This window comes from Cariama cristata, unplaced genomic scaffold, assembly GCF_000690535.1.
Source record: "Cariama cristata isolate BGI_N322 unplaced genomic scaffold, ASM69053v1 scaffold11774, whole genome shotgun sequence".
NCBI lineage: Eukaryota > Metazoa > Chordata > Aves > Cariamiformes > Cariamidae > Cariama > Cariama cristata.
Genome location: NW_009614719.1, coordinates 48724 through 61612, shown reverse-complemented (window position 1 = coordinate 61612; position 12889 = coordinate 48724). Strand labels below are relative to the sequence as shown.

General features: G+C 37.4%; 1 protein-coding gene across 3 annotated transcripts in view; it reads right to left on the bottom strand.

The window, feature by feature from the left end:
• Positions 1–12889, bottom strand: part of ZFYVE28 (zinc finger, FYVE domain containing 28) — an 82715-nt gene that overhangs the window by 27208 nt on the left and 42618 nt on the right. Inside the window, exon 8 of one of the 3 annotated variants that reach the window (XM_009699537.1) lies at positions 6857–6961. The exons of the other annotated variants lie outside the window; for them this stretch is intronic. Coding sequence (XP_009697839.1) covers positions 6857–6961 — 105 coding nt within the window. The remainder of the gene's footprint in view (positions 1–6856; positions 6962–12889) is intronic. 3 annotated transcript variants of the gene reach the window in all.

Genomic DNA, 12889 nt, shown 5'->3' with positions numbered 1-12889 from the left:
GGGAAAGACCAGTTATTGGAGGTTTTTTGAATTTTCACGTTCCCACTGTAACAAGCACTCATTAACAAGTAGTTCACACAAGCCACCTGGGTTATTCTTTGAGAAAACAAAATCTGCATCAGTTACTTGTTACTGAAGACAAAGATATGCATATAATATATCCCAAAATACCTTGCTGAATTTCCTAAAAGGGAACACTATAGCTTAGAAAGTGCTGCACCATTTGGAGATTTGATTTTTTTGTCTTGCAGGGTGAAGAACAAGATAGGCATGAAACACATCAAGAAGAAACCTGGTGGTGAAAAACTAGAGACATCTGCTTCAGTCACATGTGTCTCTGACTAAAATCATAAGCAAAAGCTGACAGACCTCATCAACGCTGACCTTTTTGTTTTGCTGGTACTGCTCAGCTGGTTGTTGGGGCAAGGGATTTAGCAGCAAAGCAAGAAGACTGTACACAGCAGCCTGCTTCTGAGTGTATTAATATGCATATTAATTGCCCTCACACTGCTTGAGTGACAGAGCTATGCAAAACACCACACACTCGCAGCACCTAAAACATACAGACAGTCTGCAGTTCAAAATTGTTAGGCAGGAATAGCATCTATTCTAGAAGTCACTCTGATTTGCTCAAGGTATAAACCCCTTTCTCTTCCCACAACTCTTCTCACTGAGCTCTTTATTTCCATGATTCCAGTACAGAACATGTAAAGCCATTACCACCAGCCTTTTTCTGGTTATAAGCAGTCTTTCCATAAAGAGCTCTACAGGAAAAAAAGAGGAAACAAAATCTACAGTAATGCATTGATCAAAACAAAAATTACAATACCAAATATTAATGCAGAATTAATCCGTCATTTTGCATAGCTCAAACAAATATAACCTGACCAGGTCAACAATGGTAAAACTGCAAGACAGGAGATTTGGAGACACAGCTGATCAGGTAGACTGTGACACATCAGTTAAAATACATTGTTAATGTATTTGTTGTCCTCCACACCATCGTCTACAAGATCCCCGGAGCAGTTGTGATCTCTTTATTAAAACTTGTGGGCATGTGATTTGTGCTGTAGCTTTGATAGCATAGCTCTGGACCATAAGATGAAAGAATTAAATTCTCCTAGTATAATTTACAGTCCTGGTGAATGACCAAGTTATTTTTCCTTCTTGCATCTTCTTCGAGGCACCAAGTTCTACTGATGAAAAAGCATGGCATAAAACCTGGTTTTGTAAGAAACCTTCCACCCACAACAACTTCACTTGGTCTGTGAGATGGGCAGGAAACTGGCTCACAGGCTGCACTCAGAGGGTGCTGATCAATGGCTTTTACTCAGGCTGGCAGGCTGTCACAAGTGGGGGACCCCCAGGGATTGATACCGGGCTTCACTGTTCAACACCTTCTTAAATGATCTGGACGATGGGATTGAGAGCACCATCACCAAGTTTGCTGATGAGACCAAACTGGGTGGTGAGGTGGACACGTCCGAAGGGAAGGCCATCTTACAGAGAGACCTGGACAGGCTGGAAGAGTGAGGTAGCAAGAACAATATGGAGTTTTAACAGAGACAAGTGCAAGGTCCTGCAGCTGGGACAACACAACCAAAGAGCCAGGTACAGGTTGGGATCTGTGTGGCTGGGGAGCAGCCTTGCTGAAGGAGACTTGGTGGACAACCAGCTGAACAAGAGTCAGCAGTGCATCGCTGCAGCAGCGAAGGCAAATCAGATCCTGGGCTGAATCCGCAGGGACATTACTAGCAGAGATAGAGATGTGCTCATCCCAACCTACCAAGCACTTGTCAGGCCACAGCTGGAGTACTACTGTGTCCAGTTCTGGTCTCCATGATTGAAGAGGAGACACAAACTGGAAAGGGTCCACAGGAGGACCATGAAGATGATGGAGAAGCTCTTCAGAGAGACTGAAGGAGTTAGGTCTTTTCTCCCTGGAGAAATGAAGGCTCAGGTGGGACCCTCATCACAGTCTTCCAGTATAAAAAGAGTGGCTAAAAGAGGACGGAGGCTCTCTTCACAAGGAGCCACATGTAGAGGGCAAGGGGCAACAGGTACAAGTTGCACCAGGAGAGGTTTCATCTTGATATAAGAAAGAAATTTTTTACACCGAGAACAATCAATCACTGGAACAACCTCCTCAAGGACATGGCAGAGTCCCCATCCCTGGAGGTTTTATATCAAGATGAAATCTCTCCTGGTGTAACTTGCACCTGTTGCCCCTTGTCCTCCCCATGTGGCAACCACGACAAGTTGAGCCAGATGATCTTTTGAGGTCCCTTCCAACCTGGGCTGTTCTATGATTTTATGAACTGACTGGCAAGGTAGCTTCAAACAGTCTCCTGCAAAACACCCTCTACTTCTGAAGCAGGTAATAAAAACTTCATCTCATATATATACTAAGATAACCTTCCCTGCCTTGTTTGATGTGTGTGTTTATACTAACAGGGATCTACTCAAAATACGCAATAAAGTAAGCAATATCCTTGAACTATATCCAGCAAGTCAATGACCTCGGGCTCTGCCCACAGGTATGCAAATACAGATATTCTAACAGAAATAGATAAATATCCCACTCTAGTTGATGGCAGTCTTGCTGTTTTGGCATAGACTTGAGTCACAATACACTGCAGATACCTCCTTTTACAAACTGTATATAACAGGCTAAAACTTCACCACCAATTTTTGTAAATGCCTAAAACTGTAGAAAAATATACCACAAAACACCAATATTTAAGCCACAATGACATACCTAAAAAAAGAAGTGACTGCTGACCAGGGAAGGCATCTATTCTATCATTAAGGTTAGTTTTAGACATTGTCATTTGTATTTCAAGTTGTCGTTTATCGGCTTCTCATAACCTTAAAATGAAGAAGTAGGCTTTACCATGTACTCTAGGCAGGCAAATGCTTGAATACAGATTCATTGGTATTTCTTCCTCCCTTACACTGTCTTACACCAAAGACTCCAATGAGGCTTGAAATCAACTAGTTTTAACTACCTTGTTCTTCTGTTGTCTCATTTATTTTTCCTCATCATTCCCAAAATAATACTTTTCTTGCCATTGTCTAGCTCCAGTCTGTCAAAGAACTTAGGTTCATTCTTGGCTTTAAGCATACTGAGTCATCTTATTCTGTTAGCATTTGATTAGCCTTCACTTAGGTTTCCACACAAATTAGTGGCTATATCAGGATCTTGCCCAATAATTCAAATGCATGTTGGAAGCTGACAAATTCCTGCAGTTTATTTTTAAAAACTGTTGACTTTACTACTTCCAACACTGAAATGCACAAGATTCCAGCAGCCTGTTTTATTAGCTGCTTATTTACAATTGTTAATAATAACTTACAAGTTATAGTTCTATTAAAAATTGTTCTAAAAATTACATTTATGAAAAGAAACCATTAAAAATGGAAAACTGGATGCATTGTTTCCTGGAGCTAATATAAACAATGGACCTGCTGTAGTTACAAACATCTCAATTTCACTCAAATCAGCAGTATTATTCTACAGTCACAGTGATGTAACAAAAAACTTGCTGCATACTCTTTTGAATCTGCATAAAACCACAGTTTCTCTGAAACTTTTGAAATACATGGAATACCTTTATTCTTTGCTGAGAAAGCTGACTACTGATACGGGCACCTCAAGTCTGCATACTGCTTAATAAACATTTTGCAAAAAATCATCTTCCGAACTGGGCTGAACGTTTAACCTCTTAACCATGAGATCTCTGAGACTAGAAGGAGGAACCTTCTACACAGATCAGGTACCAATGAGATAATCAACCTTTCCTTAGCAAAATCATTTGAAAAGCCCTCTGTACCTTTTTTTTTTTTTTCCAATTTGTGCTCTAGAAACCTCAAGCAAGGTTTTAAAATGTTTTTCAAATTACTGTGTGAGCACAGTCAGTAATCAAAGTATGCAACCACAGTTCTCATTTAAGACTGAAAATCTTTGGCCCAGATGCATTTCAACAAATTACACGCTTAACCGAGGTTTCTGCTTTTCTCCATCGACTGAACAGGGAATCTTCATCAACGAAACTCTTAATTTAGGTATATCAGTTGGGTGCCTAAAATTAGGTGGGATGAATAGAACTCAAAAAATTACACAGCACTGGTTGATGATGGAAAAAGTCCAAGGCAGTAAATCACAGGCTGATTTGAAGCAGCCTCCTTTAACAGGTCCCAAATGGTTCCTACAGTCCTAACAGCTTTCTCCTTCCAATAAAAACCAAAACGGCAAACAATGACCCACAGGTTGAACACTGCTCTGGGATCCAAGTGGGACTTTTCTCCCTGGTTCTCCATTTGGAAAACAATAAATGTCTACATATATAGAATTCCATAGACACAATACTTCATTGTTTCAAACCCATTCACTCTCTGCTATTTAAGACACTAGTAGTTCATTCAACACTCTACTACACTGGCTAAGCTGGTTTTGCTACCAGAGCCAAATTGTTTGAAGGCACTTGGGTATTTCCAAAACATGCTGCAATCTGACAAGGTGACTGTCAGCCTCAGTATTGATTATTTAACAGCACAAAGGAATTGTTTGATTCACAAGAGGTTGAAAGGCCAAATAAATGCATGTCAAGAACTCTATGTTTAGCTAATTATTTTTCAGATAAAATTGCAAGTGTTACATTTAAATTTCTAGTTAAGTGAAAACAGCAAGATATTAAATACCTTAAAACAGAGTATTTCAGAAGAAAAAAGAAACAATTAAAAAACCAATTTAGGTATTATTTTGGATATGCACATGACATCAGGGAGAATTTAGCTATTTCAGAAAAGAATTTGTAGAGATTGTCTTTGCAAAGAACATGCTTCTTGTAGTAAACAAATGATACAACTTTAGAGAAGTTGTTTAATAGCCAAATAAACCTCTTTAGGTAATACAAGATAAGAGAACAGGGGAGGTCCTTAAAAAGAAAATATTCTAAAATATAATACAAATAGATATACTGAATATTATATTTCTATGCACATAGATCTAGGAACATATTACCATGAAGCAGTCAGACTTCTGAGCTTTTTTTCTCCTTTGATTTTATTAAGTTATTAAAAGGAGTTTAAACTTTTTTTAAACTAAGCATTTCAAAAGGGGAAATTAGTATCAGTATAGTTGAGTGGGCACTTAGCTATTCCTTTTCTATTGGACCATGAATGACAATAGCGAGATCCCTAGTAATGTCAATCAGATACAGAAAAACAGGCAACTTAGATTTCTTGCATGACATCCAGGGATGATAAAACCCTATAGTTCAGCGGACAAGAGAACAAATACACATGTACAAATAATGCCTCAAAAATCAAACTTCAAGCAAAAGAAAATTTTTTTTAAAATGGGGAAAAGAGAGCTCTAATTTACCTAAGCACCAATACACTGGCGACTACAGTACTAACATACAAAGGCAGTACAGCAAGGCCTTGAAAAGAGGTGGTGCACCTAATGAAGACTTATTCTCACTGCTCCAGTTATTCCTGAAGAATAACTGAGGTTACTTCTATTGTTCCTTCAGACATCCCTGTGTGAAAGAGTCTTTGATGTATACAGTATTTCTAGATGAAGAGGGCAACTGTTGCATGCAGGTAAATTAGGTTTTGTTTGAAGAACAGTTGAAAAGAAATGTATTTCAAAATTAAAACCATGAAAAACAGCTTTAGTTGCACCTTTCTGCCCATATTTTAAAAATACGAAACTCCAAAAAAATTGAGCATAAAGATGGGCATATACTAAAAAAAAAAATAAAAATCATATATACTACTTCCTCTATCACTATTAGAAAAGATATCTTACCCTCTCTTTCTATCCCCAAACCTAGACAAAATTTGGAATTCTTGAAATTCAAATGAAGTACAGGGTAGAGATACAGATGTTCAGGTTAGATATCAGGAAGAACTTCTTCACTGTAAGAGTCGTTAGGCATTGGAACGGGCTCCCCAGGGAGGTGGTGGACTCACCATCCCTGGAGGTGTCCAAAAAACATTCAGACGTGACACTTCGAGACATGGTTTAGTGGGTTTAGCCGGCATGGTGGCATTGGGTATATGGTTGGACTTAATGATCTTTGAGGTCTCTTCCAACCATAATGATTCTCTGATTCTATGAAAAAGGGAGGACAAGAAGCAGTGAGAGAAGATCTACTTCAACTGAAATAGCGGTATTTCAATCTGCCTGTACCAGAATAGAAATGTTATTGCATACAGTGTACACAATACATGACATACATGTATGTTATGTAAACACTGAAAAAAGGAAAGAACTCATATTTCTGCTTTAGTTACATTTTCTGCCTTAAATTTTATTCCTCTATGATTCTCATCAAGTGCTCTGAACAAAACTAATTGAAGTTAAAACTCTCATGCAGTTTCAAAAGATGAGAATATAAACTAGTATTCTTCCCAATTTTGGCCAACACCGCTGTGGAAGTTAAATTATTGTTAAATGGAATGCTCCCCTCGTCTCATTTTACTAGGCGAAACAAAATGGAAAAAACATCTTTTCTAGAAAGCCAAGACCTAGCTGAGACAAACATTTGGTACTTTTCAAGCTAAAACCTGAAGTTTCTCTTAAGAAATGCTATATGGACAAATAAAAGGGAGATCATGGACATACATAATTCATTGCTGTATGCATTAAAACTTTTCTGTAAATAGTTGCCTCACAATTGCCACGGCAGTTAAGAAAACTGCTAGGGGAAAAAAAAAGCACCTGCTGTTCAAAAGGGAGAATACTCAGAAGTGTTGCTGTCACTTGATTGTTAATTCAATGAAAATTTTTAACCAAGCATAACCCAAATACCATTTGTCAAATCTGACTGCGAAGTGATGTTATTACCTCAGAGCGTATATGCTGGAGAGACTACATGTAGTGACAGAAACACTCTCATAGTCACTGCTGGAGATGGAGCTGAGGGGGGAATCACGTAAGCCATCCTGAGAACTGAAAAAACATACGGAAACAAAATGAACTGCTGAAGCGAACAAAGGTAAAAAACAGAGCACTGTGATAACTCACGGCTTGTCATGGTTTATACAGAAATAAGAGTAAACTGGCAGTTGTATTTTTGCTCTTCAGAAAATGATACAAACCTATTCAGTTTTCTTCCCAAAAGGACAGACAATTTGGCAAAGTCAGTGGGAACAGATCTTATAAAAATCTTCAATTTAATTCATGCCATACAGTTAAAACATTCAGGAAAGAACTGAGGATCTTACATTTTCATACGATACAGAGGGAATAGCATGCCCATGCTGCTAAGTGTGGTTTAACATTATAATAAAGACATAACAAAATTCAAAGTTCCTAAAGTCACTGTGTGTTTCAGGCCAAGACACCCTAAACAATAAGCTTCAAGAATTTCTGAAATACTGTGACAAGTCTGATCTGTTTCCTTCCAATGGGAAGGAAAAAGTCTGTGAGAAAGCAGAAAGCTGACTCTTCAGTGAAGGAGGTGAAGACAATACATCTACCCCGACCCCTAAATTCGCTCAGTCCCTGTAACTGCCATATATGTATCTCAAATCTTGTGCTTTAAACCAACAGATGAGCAAGAAGGAGCAACCCCATGGCAAACCACTGACACTTCATTAGAGGAAATCCACCAGCTACTAAGTAAAAGGGTATGAATAATTTAAATGAATGGTACACAACTTGTCTTTGGCATCCCTAGGCTAATGAAAAGCCTTTAAATAACACATCATTTTAGGTCTTACATCATATTATCAACATAAATGAGGATTAGAAGATTAAAAAAGTTTCATAAGCACTACAAAACCATCTTAGAAAGACCAATTTTTTGTTTCAGTAACAATTTACTGCTCAGCTACTGGAAATCCCAGAAGCTGAAAAAAAAATTATACTAGATAAGAAAATATGTGATCTTGAGCAGAGGTATCAAAGCTGTATTGGCTCTAGGCAGTGCAGAAGAATCATTCGAGCCTGCTGAACTCAAACGTTCAGTCAACAGAAATCTTTGGACAATGCAGACAGAAACCTAGGAAATATCTTTAGTTAAAAGAGATGCAGTTATATAGGTCAGGATTATTTTGTCTTACTTCTCCACAATTACTAGCAGATTTTGTTACGCTCTTTTGATTTGTAGGTATATGTAGGGTACATATTCAAGTCAGCTACATTCCAAATTATTTTATTCTACCAAATTTACTATTGTAGTTATTTTTGCAGATATAAGTCTGGAAGAATGCTTAAGGGGAATTCTTCAAAGCAGTGTACGGAAGGTATGTGCTCTAATCCCACTAAGAAATAATAGGATTTGTTTGCATACCTCCCACTAATCACTTGGAAAATGTAGCCCTTCATGTTCCTCATTTCTGATTGCCTATTTGAAAATAAATCCCAAGTGTACTATGCTTTAGTTGAAAGGAGCACCATCACAACTGGAAAATAATTTTATCAGACTTGAACAAAAATCTATTTAACTTTCATTCATTTTATGTAATTTCCCTTGCTAATTCTGCTCATTAAGATGAGATATATGCATTTAAACAAAGGCTTGCTCTTTTATAGCTCATCACCTTTACCCATCCAATCTTACAATATGGTCATGCTACTAAAATGTACTTTTACTATCTGTTTTATGGCAGCTAAATGATATTAAAAAAACATTAGCATGTGATTTCACAGCATGATTGAGCAGGAGAAGCTGTCTTGCAAAGATGAAATGTATTGTTCAGACTAAAGTAATCTTTGAACAGCAGAACCAGGAAACAAGAAAAACTAGCAAACTCAGCACCTTCTTTTATTCTCTCTCACCTCCCCGCCATTTCTAGATTTTTCCAGGGTAGCAATCCTGTCAGCTGATTTAGATAGTAACGATTTTTCTGAAAGATGTCAGGTTTGCTGTCCTTCAGTGCTTTCTGTGAAGTTCAGCCTGATATATTTGAAATCCAGTCAAAATATCTCAGTTACCAATAGTACTTGAAAAAAATTATGAAACTATTTAAGAACTTCAATTCAATTTTCTTAGGTTCTGGTCTTTTAGATTTTTTTTTGTTTGATTTGAGGTTTTCAGCTCACGCACAATCCAAAGGGCTAATGCTTTTCCCACAAACTCAGTTCTCATACTTTTTGGGGGAGTTAGACACTCTAGGATAAAACGTAAACCAAACAAACCACCACCCTAAGTACCATCTCTCTATTAAGAGCAGATATTATTTATTGTCAACATTGTCCCAAGTCACAAAATCACTTTCTATCCTGAGCTAACTTTGTGGAGTGGACAGTCCAAGCCAGAAGGCAAAATGATAAAGGCAGCACAAAGTGCTGGACCTTGATGGTAAGTAAACCTGATAAGTAACCTCTGAATATAATGGCACACAACCAGCTTACATTATCAACAATCTCAATGCTATCTTTATTTTCATCTTCAAAGATGTTCTCTGACCAGCTTACAAACCTCGGCTCATACCTCTTCTCTGTACTTTTCCTGTCATTTGAATCCTCTCTCACCTCTAACCAGTCACTATCAGCATAACTTCTTCTCATCAGCTCCACTACCTCTTCTCTTTTTAAGCCTTGTCTTAACACTCTTTGGCATTCTAACCTGCTTCACAAATGCCTTCATTTTCCACTATTTCGCCTTTTACTTGGTGCATAAACCTGGCCATGCTGAGCCATCCACTGATTTCAGGATTAGATATCCATCTGGTCAGTCATCCTTTGGCAATGTAAACTGCCTGGACACACTTGACACAAACCATGCTCAGAGAGGTTAGATTTTTGTAATAAAGTATGTGTAGTTCAGACAATTACAATGTGTAAACATTTTTCTTACTCACGTGTACCAATACAGATTGAATTTTTGTACCAGAAATAGTATTTATTATTTACAATGTTTATTTTATGTTCATATTCGTGCTGTAACTCTTCAGGTAAGAAATTCTGTGTTTATTTAGTACCAAGAAACAGGAATCCAATAATGATAACTCTGTTTTATACCTTCTCAGTGCTATACTAAACAGCTTTTTTTTAAAAAAAAAAAACAAAACAAAACAAAATAAAGACTCCTGGCATACTCACTGCGCTCCTTCTCAGTACACACAGACTCAGGATACGTTGTTGTAGAATTTTCTTCTCATTAGTGTCTGCATGAAGATTTGCTCAGCTTTTCTAAGATGCTGGTAGATCCTGAGGTGAATTGACCTGCTTTTCCCAACTCATGATTCCTGTTATCAGCTGATGGTAGCTCAGAGCGCATGTTCATTAGTACAATTATAAGAAGAGAAGGTATGCGCATACATACACATTCTGTAGCTGATAGCAGCTAACTCTTTCTTCCCACACAAGCCCACAGGTGACCTGAACTTTACCACATCTCATGCTCATTTGAAATTAATGCCGTGTTGGATTGGGATTCATAGGACTGTTTAAACTGTGTAAGGTGGCAAAAGTTTGTTTAATTTGTGAGGTCTTAAACGCCTACAGTGCTATTTTAAAAATTACATTCTAGCACGGGATAAACCCACCATCCACACTCATCAAAACAGAGTTCTTCAGCATTTCTGGTAAGAATATAGAATAAAGGTATGAGGCAACAGAGCAAAGTGGCATGGGGTGATATGGCTGCCTCTTTTCATGGAATACTGGCAGACTGAACTAACAAGCCATTTATTTAAAGCTGTTGGCCATTTTTTCTAAGTAAAAACCAAACCGAAAGCCACCTTTATCCTGGTTTGTGTGCTGTTTTCTACTGGAATGTGTTTCCAGCCTCCTACATTTAATCAAACCTCTGGTTGTTTCAAGGGATGGTTTCTTCATGAATGTTATTACTTGAGTTACAATTGCATTCCCATGTTATCTAGCTAATTGGCATGGATCTTCTCTTGTCCATCTCACTACATGAGAACTAACTCTAAAGCCCCATGCATCAGCTACACCAAATCCACTCAAATAAATGGCTTTCAAAATTCCGTTTTACCTACTATACTCATTTCAGGAATCTGTACGTTGAGAGTTAATACAGTTCACTGTTGATGCATTTGATATATGGACCTAGTAGAAGGGAAGCTAGTATAAAACACTAACACCTCTTATTTGCATGCGAAGGTTTCGTAACAGCAGTCACGTTATCAGATACCGCACAAAATCAGTGTTCAACAGACAAGGTCAAACACTGCCACTTTTAATTTGAGACAACTTTAACAATTGTTAAAAAGAAGAAGGGGAGGAGGAATTGAAAAAAAATTTATACTGAATCTGAATTTGGCTAGTTGTGCAAAGAAAAGAAACAGAATACCAGAAGGGGAAGAGAGGAATTTCAATCAACAGCCAACTAAAGGATTGCTTAAGGGAAGTTTTGCAGTTGAAAGGCTGATATTTTGTTCCCAATCAACTACTATTCCCTTCTTGCTGATGAAAAGTTTTCTTACTCCTGAATAGCCAGTTAAAAGACTAATCAATACAAGACACTAAGCAGACATGTTTTTATGTGAACATGCACAGCCGTCCATTAATTTTTACGCAAAAGGTAACTTTGTCATGTAAAGACACACACAGTTTTCTTTAGTCTCACTGTGATGGGCTTATATAGGGAAAGCATGAATTTAAGACATTTAATGAAGTTAATTTGCATTCCAATATCAATTAATCTAGTTTTGATAAAGGAGAACTTATAGAATAAAATGCTATAAACTAAAAGACAAGCTAGAAAGTTAATTTGTGTGGGTTTGTTTTTGTCTTTTTAAATGTAAATGCATCCTAAAAATACAAATGCTTCTTTTCCATGCATTTGCAAAGGTGGAATGACTTATCTTAAAGTTGTGGTACTGAAAACGTGCACACATCACATGTTGCTAAGGAGTGAACTAAATAAAATACAGGCAGAAAAATCAAAATTAGAAACCAACTGTATAAAACAGCTGTTCATCTTTTTACAAAGTCATTCTAATATGCTGAGGAAATAAAATTTAAAATATATTACAAAATAGACTATTGAAATATATATTACAGTATATACAATTTTAGACTACAGAATTGCAACTAATGGGCCAACTTGAACACCAAACTGGAGAAGAATAAATTATTCGTCTTATTCTAGAATTGCAATACAGATCAGCAAACAGCAAAACATACTTTTCCAAGGATGCCTCATTCCTCCTCCTTACACTGCAAAAGCATATGGCAAAATATTCTAAGCCCCCACAAATAAATGTGAACAGCGCCAGCATCTAACAGCCGATGGACACAGCTAGAGCTTGCAGAAAGTGTGAAGATAAGTTCTCCTCAGTACCAATTTCAGCTCCTTTTGCCAATTCTCAGGTGCACTGTAAAAGGCTTCACCAACTATACACTCACCAAATAGATCAAGGAAAATGCCCCCCCCCAAAAGGTGTAATTTAAAGTAGACATAATATACCTGCAGCAGAAAGGACAGAAACTATGCCCAAGACTCCTTTTTTAAATCACCACTGTTTTAAGGTCAGTATGCAGATAAACCACCACGCAACAGAATCAGGTATTTAAGACTAAAACTTGAAAACAGTAGCATTGCACAACAATACGAACCAAGCTGCCAAACTTCATAAAACATGTAGAAGAATCAGCAGTTTTACAAGGACTCTTCCAACTCTGGAAAGAACAGAAAGCCAAGTATTTCCAAAACACCCAAATAAACACGATCTTCACTCTTTAATTTTCTTTCCCCTCGGAAAAAGCAGGCAGAATATTACGACAGAATGAGCATTTTAAAAATCTGTATAGCTTGCTTCCAGTTGAAAAAGAATGTTAACTTATGGCCTCTTTTTATTTTTTAACCCCAAAACACCAAATGCAGCTTTGTCATAGTTTTATCATCTTCTGTACTATTCTTACATTATTTCCCTCCTTTAACAGGTTTGTTTGCCTTTACTT